The sequence below is a fragment of the Oncorhynchus mykiss genome, chromosome 9 (assembly GCF_013265735.2).
Source record: "Oncorhynchus mykiss isolate Arlee chromosome 9, USDA_OmykA_1.1, whole genome shotgun sequence".
NCBI classification, from domain to species: Eukaryota; Metazoa; Chordata; class Actinopteri; order Salmoniformes; family Salmonidae; genus Oncorhynchus; species Oncorhynchus mykiss.
Genome location: NC_048573.1, coordinates 53,042,096 through 53,062,350, shown reverse-complemented (window position 1 = coordinate 53,062,350; position 20,255 = coordinate 53,042,096). Strand labels below are relative to the sequence as shown.

General features: G+C 41.7%; 1 protein-coding gene across 2 annotated transcripts in view; it reads right to left on the bottom strand.

Annotated features, from left to right (window-relative positions):
- Positions 1 to 19,274, bottom strand: part of LOC110532379 (E3 ubiquitin-protein ligase MIB2) — a 78,788-nt gene extending 59,514 nt beyond the window's left edge. The window contains exon 1 of one of the 2 annotated variants that reach the window (XM_021616232.2): positions 19,128 to 19,274. Coding sequence is in view for 1 of the 2 variants with exons in the window: in XM_021616231.2 (XP_021471906.2) it covers positions 11,936 to 12,002 (67 nt within the window). In the remaining variant the exon portion in view is untranslated. Of the gene's footprint in view, positions 1 to 11,935; positions 12,042 to 19,127 lie in introns of those variants that run through there. The other variant, XM_021616231.2, reaches the window with a different exon arrangement.
- Positions 19,275 to 20,255: the final 981 nt, after the last annotated feature.

Here is a 20,255-nt window from a genome sequence, read left to right as displayed (position 1 = left end):
TTGCCCTCCAAATACACCTCTGCTGTCTTCAACCAGGATCTCAGTGATCACTGCTTCATTGCCTACGTCCGTAATGGGTCCACGGTCAAATGGCGACGCCTCATCACCGTCAAACGCTCCCTAAAACACTTCAGCGAGCAGGCTTTTCTAAATCGACCTGGCCCGTGTATCCTGGAAAGATATTGACCTCATCCCGTCAGTAGAGGATGCCTGGTTGCTCTTTAAAAATTATTTCAGCACCACCATGTATGCACCACCATGTATGCCCCATTTAAAAAATATAGAACTAAGAACAGATATAGCCCTTGGTTCACCCCAGACTTGACTGCCCTTGACCAGCACAAAAACATCCTGTGGCATACTGCATTATAGCATCGAATAGTCCCTGCGATATGCAACTTTTCAGGGAAGTCAGGAACCAATATACACAGGCAGTTAGGAAAGCAACGGATAGCTTTTTCAAACAGAAATTTGCACCCTGTAGCACTAATTCCAAAAGGTTTTGGGAGACTAAAGTCCATGGAGAATAAGAGCACCTCCTCCCAGCTGCCCACTGCACTGACGCTAGGAAACACTGTCACCACCGATATATCTACGATAATCGAGGATTTCAATAAGCATTTTTCTACAGCTGGCCATGGTTTCCACCTGGCTACCCCTATCCCAGCCAAAAGCTCTGCACCCCCCGCAGAAACTTGCCCAAGTCCCCCCGCTTCTCCTTCACCCAAATCCCAGAGAGCTGATGTTCTAAAAGAGCTGCAAAATTTGGATCCCTACAAGTCAGCTGGGTTAAACAATCTGGACCCTCTCTTTCTAAAAAATTAGCCACCAAAATTGTTGCAACCCCTATTAATAGCCTGTTTAACTTATTTCGTATCGTCCGAGATCCCCTAAGATTGAAAAGCTGCCGCGGTCATCCCCCTCTTCAAAGGGGGAGACACTCTAGACCTATATCTATCCTGCCCTGCCTTTCTAAAAATCGTTGAAAGCAAAGTTAACAAACAGATCACCGACCATTTCGAATCACACCGTACCTTCTCCACTATGCAATCTCATTTCCGAGCTGGTCATGGTTGCACCTCAGCCACGCTCAAGGTCCTAAACGATATCATAAACGCCATCGATAACAGACAGTACTGTGCAGCTGTCTTCATCGACCTGGCCAAGGCTTTCAACCTTGTCAATCACCGCATTCTTATCGGCAGAATCAATAACCTCGGTTTCTCAAATGACTGCCTCGCCTGGATCACGAACTAGTTCTCAGAGAGAGCTCAGTTTGTCAAATCGGAGGGCCTGTTGTCCGGACCTCTGGCAGTCTCTATGGGGTTCCACAGGGTTCAATTCTCGGGCCGACTCTTCTGTCCTCTGTATGTATCAATGATGTTGTTCTTGCTGCTGGTAAACCTCTGATCCACCTCTACGCAGATGACACCCTTCTGTATACATCTGGCCCTTCTTTGGACACTGTGTTAACAAACCTCCAAACGAGCTTCAATGCCATACAACACTCCTTCCGTGGCCTCCAACTGCTCTTAAATGCTAGTTAAACTAAATGCATGCTTTTCAACCAATCGCTACCTGCACCAGCCCGCCCGACTAGCATCACTACTCTGCACAGTTCTGACTTAGGTATTTGTAGATACAAATTCTGGTTAGACTGTCAACTCTCCTTCCAGACTCACATTAAACATCTCCAATCCAAAATTAAATCTAGAAATCGGCTTCCTATTTCGCAACAAAGCTTCCTTCACTCATGCTGCCAAACATAACCTCGTAAAACTGACTATCCTACCGATCCTTGACTTCAGCGATGTAATTTACAAAATAGCCTCCAACACTCTACTCAGCAAATTGGATGTAGTCTATCACAGTGCCATCCGTTTTGCCACCAAAGCCCCATAAACTACCCACCACTGCGACCTGTATGCTCTTGTTGGCTGGTCCTCGCTACATATACGTCGCCAAATCCACTGGCTCCAGGTCATCTATAAGTATTTGCTAGATAAAGCCCCGCCTTTTCTCAGCTCACTGGTCACCATAGCAACACCCACCTGTAGCATGCCCTCAGCAGGTATATTTCACTGGTCACCCCCAAAGCCAACACCTCCTTTGGCCACCTTTCCTTCCAGTTCTCCAATGACTAATGATTTGCAAAAATCCCTGAAGCTGGAGACTTCTATCTCCCTCTCTAACTTCAAGCATCAGCTGTCAGAGCAGCTTACCGATCACTGTAACTGAACACAACCCATCTGTTAATAGCACACCCAACTACCTCATCCCCATATTTTTTTTTGTATGTTGCTCTTTTGTGCCCCAGTATCTCTACTTGCACATCATCCTCTGCACATCTATCACATGCTAAATTGTAATTATTTCACCACTTTGGCTTATTTATTGCCTTACCTCCCTAATCTTACTACAATTGCACACAATGTACATATATTTATCTATTGTGTTAACTGTACGTTTGTTTATCCCATGTGTAACTCTGTGTTGTTGTTTTTGTCGCACTGCTTTGCTTTATCTTGGCCAGGTCGCAGTTGTAAATGAGAACATCTTCTCAACTGGCCTACCTGGTTAAATAAAATGTCAGAAAAAAAAAATGAGACTCGGAATTTGAGCTTTCATTGTGACAAATAGTAATTGTTGCCAAACAGCCTTTTCTGTAAATAAGCTATTCACCGCCACTTCATTGCTTAATCATTTTATGATCTTGACACATTTTAAAAGAGCAGTGAGACTAAGCCCTAAAACAATGATGCTCAACACTCATCCCAGAGATACTGTGTGTTTTAGTCGACGACTGCTGAAGGACAGTCAGTGAAGCTGCAGAAAAAAAGTCTTAGGTCTTATTAACCCGATTACTGAAGCTCTGATTGTTTTTTTCCCTCATCCTTCCTGGAACATTCACTGAGCACCATGCTGTGACATGGGCTAACTCAGAGAGGAGCAGCTGGACATTAGACACCACTGACATGCCCCACTGCTCTACCCCTGACCTGACACAGCAGCCACACACAGTCTACCACAAAACAGCTATACAGGCATGCCCTCATCATGAAGCCATGGCATGTAGCATGGCTTAAAACCTTAAAAGGAAGTCTATATTCATGTGGACTGAGTCAGCAGAACCGGGCAGACTGCATACATGGCCTACTTTAGCCCGTCTTACATAGCATTGCTCTTCAAAGAGGAATGTTTCAGTTGACTGGTTGTTGAAACACTGACTGATATTCAACCCTCCGCATCTTCCTCGAGGACGCATGCTTAGATCCAGCAGACCGTCTACACAGCCACAACCAAAGAGGCTAAGGCACGTTAACGGTCAATTAATTCACAAATGCTATTCAGCGATGGTTTAACTACTATTGTTGAGGAGGGGGAAGCCTACCTCGATTGTCTCTCGGCCAACACGTTTGGCTTTGATTGATTTCTGTTGATCATGTTGGTGGTAGCATTATTTGATGCTGCTTCGGTGGTCTGTGTCTACAGTACACAAGAGGAATCTAGGGGAGCAACTGCATAGATAGAAGCAGGCAGTCCATCCACCTGTAGATGTGGACAGAGCAGACTATATCAGCCTGTCTCTCTGCATCCTCCTCCTCTGCCTGGGCTGCCTACCGTGGGCTTGTAGCCCTTATGTAACAGCCTAAAGAATTGTGTGTGCAGGTGTGTGAGAGCGAGTCTAATAAAAACAAAAGCCTGTCAGAAATGGATTGGAATCTTAAACGCACTCAAATTTGATGCAATTATTCTAACCCACAGAATTTCGGACAGGTATTCCTTTTAATTGTCGCTACTTCACTCGAAAGACTATTTCACACTCACAGCTTCCAATAACAGAAGGAACCTGCAACTATTAGGCTAGTTCTACCCACGCACAAAACACTACTTAGGAGGCTTCACGGTTACAAACATTCATTCACCCTGAGTGACACAACCGATGCCAATGTGGACCGAACACAGTTCATATCATTATTTTTTGTTGTCTAATTCAGTGTTAATCCCAGGATAAGTATCAAGTTACGTGGTTTAGTATAGGCCTTAATCCTGCAGCAATAGGCAAAACAAAATTATTAGAAATGTTTAAAAATTATATTTGTATGCTTATGTCATTTGTGTATTAAAGGTATGTGCTTTAGCGTGAAAACATTTGGAGTGGGGGGATTAGACAGGGAATAAGAAGGCTGCTGATGCTCTCTTTCTCCAGCCCCAAAATTACAGTTTAGGCTGCTTTCACTGGATTAAAAACTCTGGCCAGTCATCTAACTCAGTCCACAGACCCTGATGGGCACCAACTAATTACCATCGCTCCACAATTCACTGTCACAGGGTTTGTGTGCATGCAAACAGGAAGACATCAACATCCAATTCCATTATTTTCCATGACCCTCTGTTCGCATAACTCCTGTGTTCTCTCTCTCTCTGTGTATGGATCCACACAAATTGGACTACTTCACGGTCAGTTGTGTCCTAGTTTGGTTTAGAATAAACAAATCAGAATAGAGAAAGACAATTCAGCAAGCCTGTGTCAGTCTAAAGTAGCTTCCTGTCCTCGTCTCCTTTTGATCTACTGGAGAGGTTAAAGCAATAAGGCAGATATCCTGGCAGTTCTTTCAGATCACTCCAGCTAGGAATACAGTACAAGATAAGAAACCATGGGGAAATATATATTCTAGGATAATTGAAATTACTCATATGCACCCTGGATGAAGAACTAATTGGAGATTAGGGAGAGAAGATACACCCCAAAAGAGAAGGAAAAAAATCTCCCTCCATGCACCTACAGTTGAAGTCAGAAGTTTACATATACTTAGGTTGGATTTATTAAAACTTGTTTTTCAACTACTCCACAAATGTCTTGTTAAACTACAGTTTTGGCAAGTTGGTTAGGACATCTACTTTGTGCATGACAAGTCATTTTTCCAACAATTGTTTACAGACAGATTATTTCAGTTAATCACAATTCCAGTGGGTCAGATGTTTACATACACTAAATTGACTGTGCCTTTAAACAGCTTGGAACATTCCAGAAAATGATGTCATGGCTTTAGAAGCTTCTGATAGGCTAATTGACATCATTTGAGTCAATTGGAGGTATACCTGTGTATGTACATCATGTGAAAAATCAAAAGAAATCAGCCAAGACCTCAAGAAAAAGAATTGCAGACCTGAAGGTACCATGTTCATCTGTACAAACAATAGTACTCAAGTATAAACACCGTGGGACCACGCAGCAGTCATACCGCTCAGGAAGGAGACGTGTTCTGTCTCCTAGAGATGAACGTACTTTGGTGCGAACAACAGCAAAGGACCTTACGAAGATGCTGGAGGAAACAGGTACAAAAGTATTATATCCACAGTAAAATGAGTCCTATATCAACATAACCTGAAAGGCCGCTCAGCAAGGAAGAAGCCACTGCTCCAAAACCATCATAAAAAGTAAGATAACGGTTTGCAACTGCACATGGGGACAATGTACTTGTGACTTTTTCCACATTGTTACGCTACAGCCTTATTTTAAAATGGATAAAAGCAATCTACATACAATACCCCATAAAGGCAAAGCAAAAACAGGTTTTTAGAAATGTTAGCGAATGTATAAATTCAAAACGGAAATATCAAATTTACATAAGTATTCAAACCTTTCCTCAGTACTTTGTTGAAGCACCTTTGGCAGCAATTACAGCCTTCTTGGGTATGACGCTACAAGTTTGGCACCCCTGTATTTGGGGAGTTTTTCGTAAACGTCTTCGCAGATCCTCTCAAGCTCTGTCAGCTTGGATTGGGAGTGTTTCCTGCACAGCTATTTTCAGGTCTCTCCAGAGATGTTTGATTGGGTTCAAGTCCGGGCTCGGGCTGGGCCACTCAAGGACATTCAGAGAAGCCACTCCTGCATTGTCTTGGCTGTGTGCTTAGGGTTGTTGTCCTGTTGGAAGGTGAACCTTCAAACCAGTCTGATCCTGACCGCTCTGTACTTTGCTCAGTTCATTTTTCCCTCAATCCTGACTAGTCTCCCAGTCCCTGCCACTGAAAAACATCCCCACAGCGCGATGCTGCCACCACCATGCTTCACCGTAGGGATGGTACAAGGTTTCCTCCAGATGTGACGCTTGGCATTCAGGCCAAAGAGTTCAATCTTGGTTTCATCAGACCAGAGAAACTTGTTTCTCATGGTCTGAGAGTCTTTTAGGAGCCTTTTGGCAAACTCCAAGTGGGCTGTTGTATGCCTTTGACTGAGGAGTGGCTTCTGTCTGGCCACTCTACCATAAAGGCCCTTTAGTGTGCTGCAGAGATGTTTGTCCTTCTGAAAGGTTCTCCCATCTCCACAGAGGAACTCTGGAGCTCTAATCAGAGTAACCATCGGGTTCTTGGTCACCTCTCTGACCAAGGCACTTCTCCCCCGATTGCTGTTTGGCCAGGTGGCCAGCTCTAGTAAGTCTTGGTGGTTCCAAACTTCTTCCATTTAAGAATGACAGAGGCCACTGTGTTCTGTGTTCTTGGGGACCTTCTTTGCTGCAGACATGTTTTGGTACCCTTCCCCAGATCTGTGCCTTGACACAATCCTGTCTCGGAGCTCTATGGACAATTCCTTCAACTTCATGGCTTGGTTTTGGCACTGTCAACTGTGTATGCCTTTCTAAATCATGTCCATCAATTGAATTTATCACAGGTGGACTTAAATAAAATTGTAGAAACGTCTTAAGGATGATCAATGGAAACAGGATGCACCTGAGCTCAATTTCAAGTCTCATAGCAAAAAGGTCTGAATACTTATGTAAATAAGGTATTATGTTCTTTTAATTTTTATCAAATTAGCAAAAATAAAAAATAATTTTGCTTTGTCATTAAGGGGTATTGTGTGTAGATTGACTACGAAATATTTTTTGTCAAGGATTCTAAACACTTTCCAAATGCACTGTGGGCGAGCATGAGCGCAAGCAAGCCAAAACTTAACACCAACACAGCGGTCCATATTTAGTGTGCCCAACAGGGGGTTGCATGTGCAGGGAGACAGAGGTGGTAGCCAGACAGGGTGTCCTCACAGTCCTCCCTGGGGTGGACTGGGTCCCAGGTAGGCCACCTGTTAGGAGCAATTTCTGCAAATCTGTGTCTGAGGGCTAAGAGAGAGGATAAGCAGCTCTGCTCCTCATAACAGATGGACTGGCCTCTGTCACACATCCGCTAAGGACCTATCTGTGAGGCCAACGTCACCACACACAAAGACACACACACCGTCAGACACAGAATTACCTTCCAACGTAATACTCTAGGTGCTTATTGAGAAGAGAATCAGTAATACAAGTAGGCAACATCTAAATTGAGGGCCATTTTCTGATAACAGTGCACAAGACACATACCCTAGTCTCCAACCCTGTATAGGTGGATGAATCCTAAACATTACTAATCAATCGCTCACTTTGGGCCTCTCCCAGAATTCTAAGCATTACATAAGAGGCAAGTGCATCGGCTGAAGGCAAGTGGATAAAGTTTCAACGGTATAATAATCAATAGGGAAATATTCAAATTTTCCTAAACAGAAATTAACACTTTCAGATTGTTTGCCCGTTTATAACAACAAATATCAGACAGAAAATGCCATATCTGTCCCATATGCTATTGTGAAAAGTTGATAGTATGACAGTATAATAATGTGAACCACTGGTAAAGGTAGGATTGAATGCCTAAACAACCATGTTATCCTATTCTATCACACTAACATCTGATGACCATCTACAGTACATCTAGACAGCTGTAAAAATGTGGGTAATGCACATTCTCTCTGGCTAATAATGTATTTCATCATATAGGTCTATGCATACACATAGCTTGAAGTAGGTAGGCCTATATCGATAGAAATAGGCTAGGTACTTGCTTTGAAATTGCAGAAACCTACAGTAGCCTATAATGTTTAATAAGGATTTTAATAACTTAAATATCTACTCCAAATTGAAATTCAACGATGTGAGTGTCAGCTATGACATGACATATTGACTTTGAAAAAAATCTATTTTGGTTATTGAACTACAATAGGTGAAGTGGATTTACATCCAGTAACGGAATTGCGGTAAAGGAATTTCATCATGCGTCCCTGATCTGTACTATACAGAGATGCATAATTATGGATATGAATGTCATTCTCTTCATTGTGAAATATCCTAAATAGGTACACAAAAAGCTATAAATATGCAAATATCCCCATTTGCATATTTGGGTATTATTCTACATACTGGCTATTATTTTAATGAGCTCTGCCTCCAAACAAGATCAAATTTGGGTTGGTCCAGACCAGACCAAATGTGAACCAATCATATATGTTTCACAACTTTGGACATCAAAGTACAGCACAGTAGAGCTCAGTAGAGTACCAGTATAGCACAGTAGAGTTCAGTAGAATACAGTTCAGTTTAACACAGTACACTAGTGTACTCAACTCCAGTGTGCACTGTACTGAACTCTACTCTTTTCTTTACTGTAGGCTGTGCATACTCTACTTGACTGTACTGTCCAAACTTGTGAACTAAACAGTGGTTTGCCACTACTATGAGTTCCCATTGTAGCCAATCAAATTGCAGATTTTTTTTTGTGGGAAATTCCATTAACGCAACGAGTTTTAATCACAGTTCATAAACAAAGTTGATATCAGTAAAAACACCAACTAAATTGATAGGTATACCTTTACTTGTTACTTCTGTGAACCTTCATTATCCTCCCTCATGAGGGAGAGAAATTAGAAAATATCTTAAAGACGTGGGTTTTTGGTAACAGAATTAAGGCACAAGGCAATGTTTAAATTTACAGAAGTTAGAAAAAAAAGTCAAATTAAATATAAAAAAGTGTTGATGTTAGTGGCTGGAGTCTTTACTTCAACACTATTGTGTTTTAATGCATTTCAAATACCTTTTAAGGCTTTTTCTGGTATGTTTTCTTTCCATCTGTTTGACCCGAAATTAAAGCCTTTGATTATTCATAATTTTTTAAGATGGAAAATGGTTAAAATATACATGTGCCTTCATTTCTCCAAAATAGAGACAGCTTTCATTTGATACCCAATTTGACATGCTCCTATGGACTTCACATATTGGTGCTCATGGGTCCTTTTACATGGAAATGACCTGGACAAACTTCATTTGCCATTTACCATTTCAGGCTCATGACTTCCCTTGTTTTTGATTTGGTGTAGCTTACTGTTCAAGACAAATATTGACCGTTTACATTGAACCAGTGACAGAAGACATATTCCAACAGGAATAAAGAAGGTACTTTCTAGAAAGTGGGACTAACACAATAGAATGTTGGACGAGGCAAATTCAACACTACAATGGGGGGTGCACAGACAGTGAAATGGTTATTCCGTCATCCAAATTTAGGCTATACATCAGGGGTACTCAAGTACTATTTGAGAAAGTCCAGTCACACAAATGTCCTAGGTTGCTAAGGTCCGACTGGATATTGTCATTTGTCGGAGTAGTTACAACAACCCCCACTTTGCAAGCCATGAGACCCCAAACTGTTGTACTGTTCACACTCCTTGTTGGCAAAGAGAAATTTTTTTACATTTTCAAGCTCATTTCCTGAAATTCTACACATTTTGCCATGGGGCAGAGAAAATGTTACAGCTTTAAAGCCAATTTCCTGCAATTATACCAATTTCACCATGTCTTATGTTCATATGATACCAGGGGTCAAGACCCGACTGGAGTTCCTATGTGTATGCATGTAAGTACAGGGCATTCAGAAAGTATTCAGACCCCTTGACTTTTTCCACGTTTCGTTACATTACATTAAAAACATTGTCCTCATTAATCTAGACAATACCCCATAATGACAAAGCGAACAGGTTTGTAGAAACTTTTGCAAATGTACTAAAAATAAAAAAAACTGAAATACCTTATTCATAGAAGTATTCAGACACTTGGCTATGAGACTCAATTGAGCTCAGGTGCATCCTGTTTCCATTGATCATCCTTGATGTTTCTACAACTTGATTGGAGTCCACCGGTGGTAAATTCAAATGATTGGACGTGAGATGGAAAGGCACACACGTCTATATAAAAGGTCCCAAGGTTGACAGTGCATGTCAGAGCAAATACCATGCCATGAGGTCAAAGGAATTGTCCCTAGAACTCAGACAGGATTGTGTCGAGGCACAGATCTGGAGAATGGTACCAAAAAAATGTATGCAGCATTGAAGTCCTCATAAACACAGTGGCCTCCATCATTCTTAAATGAAAGAAGTTTGGAACCACCAAGACTCTTCCTAGAGCTGGCCCCCCAGCCAAACTGAGCGGTCCTCAACTGGCAGCTTCATTAAATAGTACCTGCAAAACACCAGTCTCAACGTCAACAGTGAAGAGGCGACTCTGGGATGCTGGCCTTCTAGGCAGAGTTCCTCTGTCCAGTGTGTGTTCTTTTGCCCATCTTAATCTTTTATTGGCCAGTCTGAGATATGGCTCCAGCATCCTGGAGTCACCTCTTCACTGTTGACGTTGAGAATATTTAATGAAGCTGCCAGTTGAGGACTTGTGAGGAGTCTGTTTCTCAAACTAGACACCATAATGTACTTGTCCTCCTGCTCAGTTGTGCACCGGGGCCTCCCACTCATTATATTCTGGTTAGAGCCAGTTTGCGCTGTTCTGTGAAGGGAGTAGTACACAGCGTTGTACGATCTTCAGTTTCTTGGCAATTTCTCACATGAAATAGCCTTCATTTATCAGAACAAGAATAGACTGACACGTTTCAGAAGAAAGTTCTTTGTTTCTGGCCATTTTGAGCCTGTAATTAAGCCCACAAATGCTGATGCTTCAGATACTCAACTAGTCTAAAGGCCAGTTGTATTGCTTCTTTATTCAGAACAACAGTTTTCAGCTGTGCTAACATAATTGCAAAAGGGTTTGCTGATGATCAATTAGCCTTTTAAAATTATAAACTTGGATTAGCTAACAACGTGCCATTGGAACACAGGACTGATGGTTCCTGATAAATGAGCCTCTGTACACCTATGTAGATATTCCAGAATTTGATTTTTTTTTATTAATCTGCTACAATAGTCATTTACAACATTAACAATGTCTACAGTGTATTTCTGATAAATTTGATGTTATTTTAATGGACAAAAAAAATATTATTTCAAAAGCAAGGACATGTCTAAGTGACGACGAATTTTTGAACGGTACACATCCCTTGACTTTTTCCACATTGTTATGTTACAGCCTTATTTTAAAAATGCCAAGAGTGCGCAAAGCTGTGATCAAGGCTGTCCAAGGGTGGCTACTTTGAAGAATCTGAATTATAAATATATTTTGATTTGTTTAACATGTTTTTGGTTACTACATGATATCATGTGTTATTTCATAGTTTTGATGTCTTTATTATTCTACAATGTAGAAATGAGTGAAAATAAAGAAAAACCTTAGGTTTTTAGGTGTTTCCAAACTTTTGACTGGTACTGTTTGTAAGCAAAGTATTTCTGATTTTTAAAAATTAATTTGCTAACACTTCTAAAACCCCGTTTTCGCTTTGTCATTATGGAGTATGGTGTGTAGATTGACGAGGGAAATGTAATTTTAGCAAAAGGCTGTAACGTAACAAAATGTGGAAGGGAAGGGGACTGAATACTTCCCGAATGCACCCACCAAATTCTTACTTTAACTGACAGTCCAATTTCTCCCATCAGAAAGTATTGTTCCGGTATGACATTACAGAACACCTACACAAACTTCTACAATGTCGCGTAGGAAATGAGTGTCTAATTTTCACATCAGAGAGCTTCTGAACCACTCTCAAACCACTTCACCACATAACAGACCTAAACACAAATCTCAACAGAAGCTTGAACAGTACCCAATCCTACGGAGTATACCATTATTACTCTAAATAATGCAACAGTGAGCTACAGTAGTTTGTACACTTAAAGAGAGAGAAGTAAACTCACTTCCCATGATCTTCAGCCCATTCCTGAACATCTTGAAGAGCTCTATTCCAGAGTCACAGGACACCATGAGCAGCTTTGTGCTGTGTCAGTGCCTTGTCAATGTGACTAACTATGGACCAGTCATCCTGCTAACAGGGGAATAAATATGTTCCAGCAGTATCTCTACTATTTGTTTTTGGGGTGAACTTTGCTCTTTGTTTTAGGAACTAACAGTTTTTGGTCTACTTTCAAGGACAGAACATACTGGACTCACTATCTGTGGCAACAAACAATGTAAAGAAATAAAGGTTTCTGTGAAAATATGTGGAAGGGTTGTAGCAATTGCCCTGTTTAAATCCATTCAACACTGATAAGTTGCAACAGTAGCTTTGAACATTTACAGTAGGTGCTTAGATCAACCAAAATGTTCAGGGGAATCAAATTACCCGTGTAAAAGTATTATCATAGCTGGGCAAGACTTTTACTATGTATGCTCAAATAAGACTACCCCTCATGTGAGAAATTAGTCTAATTCTACATTTCTAACAAATGTCACAGTTTTGGAACCTCAATCTCAAACAACAGACTAGAGCTCTGCAAACATGTCTTGATACCACCTTTTTGGAGGTGCCAGAATATTTTATCACTAGCCTGTTACGCAACAATTGTAGAAGGTAGTGCCTGCCTGGCCAAGCCTATCTGCTGGCTTTACTATAGTTTCCAACTACATATTGCACAATCGTAGTAGTGTAGCCATTGTAGTATTGGTTACATTGCTACGGTCTTTGTGCACATGCAAATATTTCACTGGTTGCCCTTTCTACTTCCCCTAACGCAAATGGGGCAGTTGTCATATTTACCAATAAATAAAATAAGGTCTTCATGTTTCATTTTAGAGTGAAAAAAAATCTAATGTTTCCAGGTTACTGCCATGTTACCAAAAATACACTCCCTTAATTTTTGTGAACCTTCAAATCAAAACAATTTAATAGCTATAGCAATAGGAAAAGCCATAGGCTACATGCATTACCAATGTATTACCAGAAATATGATAAGGAATAACCTTACTGTCAGAATGTGCAGATAGCATTCTCATATCCCCATGAAACTAGTGAAAATGTATTTAAATATTGTAGTACTGCTACATATGTGGTTCGGTTCGTAGGTTTACCTGTTGGAATAGAAGCGTGGGGCACAGTCAGCAAGCCGAGAGACACAAAAACAGGGTAGGAGAGGAGGCGGCAGCCTCCGATCTGCACAAGATGGTGAGGACAGAGTTCTACAGCACCCCCTGGAACACCTCCAGTGAGATAGATAGAGGGGGGGGGATCCTGGGGCTAGAGCCCTATGCTGTGGTGGACAGTGAACCAGAGGTTATGTAGCCGCATGCAGGCAGCGTTAAGGCAGCAGCATCCTCCCTGTATTCAGATTCTGTGTGGGTAATCAGAGCTGGAGGGTAGACAGGCAGAGTGGAGAGGGCCTTCCTGGAGGATGCGGCCAGCGTTTAGTCCTTTGTGCGCCGTGTCAGCAGGGATTATCGGAGGAGGAGGGCAGCGGGGAAAGTGGCTGCCCAGGCAGCGCACTCAGACCTGGGCTCATGCATGCACACACACGTACAGGCTTCTCTTCGGCTGCTAAATCCGTGTTCTCCCTCATCAACACACATGTGCGCGTGCGCATTTTACACACTGTGCTGCACAGCCTTCCTTTCCATGCCCCAGGGACACCTCACTCTGTCTTTGCTGCCAGTGAGCAGACGGGCAAAGAACAGAGAAGAGGGGGAGGGGCAGCAAGAGCAGGGGAGGAGGGAGGGGGCAATGTGTTTGGAGACGGGTTGTGCTTTTGGGGGGAAGAAAAGGGGCCATATGGAAGGAGACTTTATGAATGAGCACCTGCCATGGTTCCAATTTTCAATCATGGACTGTGAGTAGACCTGTGTGTGTTTCAAGTTATATTAGTTGTATGTATGGGATACACATGGTATACACCGTCCAACGAAATGCTTCCTTGTATGTTCCTTCACGATAATGCAACAATAAGAAATAAAATATATAAATACAAGCATAAAGTAAATGGCTCAGTAGAATAAACATTTTAGCACAAGTATAATACAGGAAGGCACAATTTATAGTCAAATATTTACATTTGTTTTGGGAGGGATTGGGGGGCAAGAGCTTAAATTGTGCAATATTTAGCAATCATTAATACTGTAATAATAAATACTGTGTGTGTGTGTGTGTGTGTGTGTGTGTGTGTGTGTGTGTGTGTGTGTGTGTGTGTGTGGAGGTATAGCCAGGGAAGTGGAAGAGGAATAATGGGTGTGTGTTTGTTCTCACGCTTTGAACAGCACATGGTCATGGACAGTAATTCAATAATGTGGGCACAGCTGTGGAGGGCATTGACAAGACAGTACATTTTGCAGTCAGTCATTCTACAAACAGTCACATGAACAGGCTACTGGGTAGTTCCACCTCAAAAAAGCACAAGAAAGAGGATTGACACCCAACATCTGAGATTGTTCTGAAATCGTTTATATAACTAATAACAGATGTGATTAGAATTCCTGCAACATTATTTTGTTTAAATATAAGTTGATCTCTGAGAAATTAAGCTAATTGATTGCACCCGAATTGGCCATTTTAATTTATATGATTCAGGTAATATTCAATAAATATAGTACCCAACATCTGATTTGGACAAAACGTCTTCCTACCAATGAGTAAGACACAAAGGAATCGCCCCAAAAATCCCCCCACGGACCCCCCACATTTCATGCCAATCCCACCCCAACAACCAGTATCAGTTCTCTATGTTTGACGACTAGTATGAGGCTTGTAGTATTGTTTATACATACTATGTAATGTATGCCCTGTTTTTTCCCCCCTGTTGAGAAATTAAAGATTGAAAGTAGTGTGAATGTACCTGGTTTTGACTACTAAATGCAGCAGTTCCTGCTATACCACTACACTATTGTGTTTGTTAAATAGATCACAACATTTCCTTTGCAACTTTGGGTAGAAACCTAATAGATTTGGCACATTATTAAAATATATTGTGTGGTCATCCTCACAATTCAAGCCAGTCCTCCATGAAAGCAATTCAATGTCATTCTCTTACCAACCTAATGCTTCAACCCAAACTCTTCTTGAATAGTCCAACAAGTAGCTCTCTGAGCGGGCTATCCTTATGGTGCAATTCTCATATGAAGACTTTTCCTAGTCCAAAACGTTGATGGAGAAATGGGCTAGGGACTAAAATGTTGTGACAACTCTAATAGATGCCAATATCATCAACATTGTAAAACACGAGTGTGTGTTTGGGACTTTTGTCATTGAAGACCTTAACATTGAAACCATTAGAACTGCTGTAGCCTAATGTTCTTCTTGTTCACCAAGAATGGTCTAACAGTAACTAATCCAGACCTTTTTTAGGGGCCATTTCTTGAACACTGATTAAGCCTAAAGAAGGACAAACTGAATTGCTTTAATGAAGGACTAGCTTGAACTGTGAGGATGACCACAATGTTTCTATCTACAGAAACTATTTCAGAACAATCTGAGATGGTGGGTGTCATGGCTTGCTGAAATTACATGGAACGACTCACATGCAGCTGACAGTCCTACTGCCAATTAGCCAATGATAAGGGGGTGGTGGTGAACCACACAGTAGACTATTTCTAATAATGAAGCCTGCTGCTCTGTCTGTATACAAAGCCAGTCTTGTTGTCCATAACAGGCAAGGCAGGCCAGCTCATGACTAGATAGGACAGGTCAATCACGCAGACAGGAAGAAATAATGATTCAATAAAAAGAAAAGGTTGAGTGGTATGTTTCATGATTAACAACTCATGGTGTGACAGGGTGTGATTGTGGTAATGTATAGGAATTCAAGTCTTTTTGTTCTCCCAGTCTGGAATAATGAAAAGCAGACGCAATTACCACACGCATTACCTCCCGAATGACCATCGTCACTGCCGTGCATATTCCCCCCCAAGCTGACACCATGACGTCTCTCAAGGAACTACACTGGGCTGTGTGCAAACTGGAAACCACATCCTGAGGCCGCATTAATTGTAGCTGGGGACTTCAATGAAGTAAATCAGAGGAAAACGCAACCGAAAATCAGAATCTATGATTCAAGATTAGGAAATGTCCAGGTCGCCTCTGAGAATAGTATCAACGTATGTACACTAACTCGGTGACTGGGTTAATCAGGAAGTGCATAGAGGATGTCGTTCCCACTGACGATTAGAATTTATCCAAACCAAAAAAACTTGGAAAGATGGTAGCATTCGTGCAAAACAAAGTGAGAACCCATTTAACGATGGCAAGGTGACTGGGAACATGGACGTGTACAAAAAAAAAGCAATCAAAGAGGCAAAACGACTCAGACACAAGACATATGTGGCAGTGAGTCCAGACAATCATGGATTGTAAAGGGATAACCAGCCACGTCACAGACACAGGCCCTTGCTCCCAGATAAACAAAACACCTTCACCCACTTTGAGGAAAACATTGAGCCGGCGACACAGCACGGGCCCACGTCGCCGGCTGTGTGCTCGCATTCTCTGTGGCCAAAGTAAGTAAGACATTTAAGCGTGTTAACCCTCGCAAGGCTGCCGGCCCAGACGGCATCCCAAGCCGTGTTCTCAGAGCATGTGCAGACCAGCTGGCTGGAGTGTTAACGGATATATTCAATCTCTCCCTATCCCAGTCTGTTGTCCCTAGTTGCGTCAAGATGTACACCATTGTTCCTGTATCTAAGAAAGCAACGGTAACTTAACAAAATTACTTGTCATCATGAAGTGCTTTGAGAAGCTAGTTAAGGATCATATCACCTCCACCTTACCCGACACCCTAGACCCACTACAACAGATCCACAGATGACAATCACCATTGCACTGCCCTATCCCACCTGGACAAGGTAAATGTTTTAATAAGACAACTAAAGTGGCCAAAAAATTAAGCTCATTAATCCACTTTACAAGGGGTGTAGAGCCTAACTGGCATTCATAAGCAGCGCGTGAGTTTCAAGTTTGGGGAAGATAAAGGTGCATTTTTAATGCTGAAAATTATAATAGTATTACATGCATAATTGTATTTGCAGTCACTTTTGATAATGGTGTTTTCTGCTAATGGAACATTTGCGCTCATAGCCTACTACCATGTGTGCATTGCTGCTCTTATAATGTGAAGAAATAGCCTAACAGTTGATAAAACATTTTTAGCTAAACGTTCTGATCTGTTGCGTCAGCCACATTGCATAAAAAAGGTTTTTTGATGCTAGTCTATTGCAAGACCTAAAAATCAAATGGAATGTTGTCACATGCGCCCAATACAACAAGTGTAGGCCTTACAGTGAAATGCTTACTTTCAAGCTCTTAAGCAACAGTGCAATTAGGAAAAAGAAGTGTTAAGTAAAAAATAGATAAGTAAAATAAACAAAATAATAGAGCAGCAGTAAAATAAAAGTAACAAGGCTATATACAGGGGGTACTGGTACAGAGTCAATGTACGGGGGCACAGGTTAGTCGAGGTAATATGTACATGTAGGTAGAGTTAGTGACTACGCATTGATAATAAACAGAGTAGCAGCAGCGTAAAAGGGGGGGTGGGGGTGAGAGGGACAACACAAATAGTCTTGGTATCCATTTGATTAGGAGTCTTATGGCTTGGGATAGAAGCTGTTAAGAAGCCTTTTGGACCTAGACTTGGCGGCCCGGTACCGCTTTCCGTGCGGTAGCAGAGAGAACATGCTATGACTAGGGTGGCTGGAGTCTTTTACAATTTTTAGGGCCTTCTTCAGACACTGCCTGCTATAGAGGTCCTGGATTGCAGGAAGCTTGACCCCAGTGGTGTACTGGGCCGTACACACTACCCTCTGCTCGGCATCTGACCGCAAGGCACTACAATTGCCTTACAGGGCAGTGATGCAACCATGCTCTCGATGGTGCAGCTGTAAAACTTTTTGACGATCTGAGGACTCATGCCAAATCTTTTCAGTCTCCTGAGAGGGAATAAGCTTTGTCGTGATACCAAAGAACTTGAAGCTCTCAACCTGCTCCACTACAGCCCGGTAAATGAGGTTGTCTAGCAATGATCAACAACCAATTTGACAGAGCTAAAATAATAAATGGACAAATGTTGCACAATCCAGGTGTGGAAAGCTCTTGTTGATTCAGGAGTGTGAATACTTATACTTATCTAAATAATATTTCTGTATTTAATTTAATAGATTTGCTACAATTTCTAAAAACATGTTTTCACTTTGTCATTAAGGGAAGATCGATGAGAAAATAAACAATTTAATCCATTTGAATTCAGGCTGTAACAACAAAATGTGGAATAAGTCAATGCTCGTGCTGATATTTGTTAATTTCTTTCTTTTTGGATTATGCATGTTTATTTGTTTTATATTGTATTGTTTGGCATTAATGCATTAGTGGAGCAAGAAACACAAGCATTTCACCTGCGATAACATCTGAAAATCTGTGCACGCGACCAATAAACTGATTAGACTGCCATCTAGCATGCTTTGAAAACCTATGCGTAAGCTAACTGGGGAGGAGGTGTAGTTCCTCAAGTGGAGAAACAACGTATGGATCTGTGCAAAACTGCTACAGTAAGTGTAAATGTTTTATTTTAACGATTCTTTCTCGGTGATATATGAAAGATAATGGGCATGTTTCCAAAACCGTTTCGCAAGCAATTATTATCGACGTTTCTCAACTTCAAACCACAGTGCCGGGAATTGTAGTTCACATACAGCCAATCGTGGGCGAAGCTCACCTGCTACGCCCACTGCTGAAAACTCCAAGCATAATAAGGGTTTTCAAGAATTAATACCAGTGAAGAAGCAGGCTCACCACCTGTTATTGAAACCAGTCTTACATATTAGTGTGTCAAAGACGGGTAGGCCACTGAATTGTCCTTATGGTTCAATATTAGGCTAGGTTTTAAATGTGTAAGTGGATCTGCATTACAAGCCACAGTATAACATATAGTTGCCGGAATTGTATCCTTTTCAATTGCCATGACATTGGGCGACAACTGCCAGTGGTACCACATATTGATACATTTGCTTCGTTAGTTAGTTAACATAAATTCAGTAACTACAGCTGGTAGTCCTGTGTGCTAGCTACCACACAGCTAGTTAGCGAACGCTAAAATTTGAATCTACTCGAAAAAACATTTTTTGTCGTGCTTTCCTTACCTGACTCCAAATATTGAATCTGTGTTAACGTGTAATTCCATAACGGTGTCTATGATCATGGACTCCTAACCTGCTACGGAAAATCAAATCTGACTTTAATTTGACAAAAGCTGTATCCCCTCTAGCCATGACCCGCCCATACCACGAATTGTGGAGGATATATAGTGCGTCACATCTGGTTTTCATGCGCAGCAGTAGCGAGGTGGCTACCCCTTGCGTAAGATGTACTTATTGCAGATGTGTATGTATCCTTTAGGCAATAAATAAAAATAGCCTAAAAATAAAAATGGTCATTTTACATTCAAACAGCCTGCCCAGAGAAGCAAAGTTTGTTCTCCTGCTACAGTTCTCCCAGTGGGGCAGAACGACAGATTTGTACCTTGTCAGCTTGGGGATTTGAACTTGCAACCTTTCGGTTACTTGTCCAACACTCTAACCACTAGGCTACCCTGCCGCCCCATGGTGGCTCTGTGGCAGCTGCCATCTTCATCTATAAGAACCACAAGTTTGGCATGGGGCGTCTGTAGAGGTCATCTGCTAGCACCGAGTACTTCAAGAAGAGACTATATTCCTGACCTCAAGGTAGGAGACGCACAGTCAGTGAATGTACGTTATATCTGCTTAATTGACTTTCCTGTCTGGGTGTAGGTGGACGGCATGGACATTCTGTGTGTGAGGGAGTCCAAGTTTGCTGCAGACCACTGAAGAGCCTGGAAGCTGAACTGTGATTGGTTGTAGAACTGGAGAAGAGGAGTTCTGATTGGTGCAGAGATGGGAAAGTTATAACTGGTTTAAGAGCTTGAAGAGTGTTAAGAATAAATTTGTCTCAGACAATCTAATCCCAGAGCGACGAAAAGCTTCTAGTGTCACGTCAGTGTCTCTTCTCTGACAGAGGGAGGCTATGTGACCAACAAAGAGAGACTACTCCAGTACAGAACTGCAACTGTTCCCAGTTTTAAATTAAATAGTACCTGCAAAACACCATTCTGGCCTTCTAGGCAGAGTTGCAAAGAAAAAGCCATATCTCAGACTTGCCAATAGGGAGTAGTACACAGCGTTCAGTTTCTTGGCAATTTCTCAAATGGAATAGCCTTCATTTCTCAGAATAAGAATAGACTGACGAGTTTC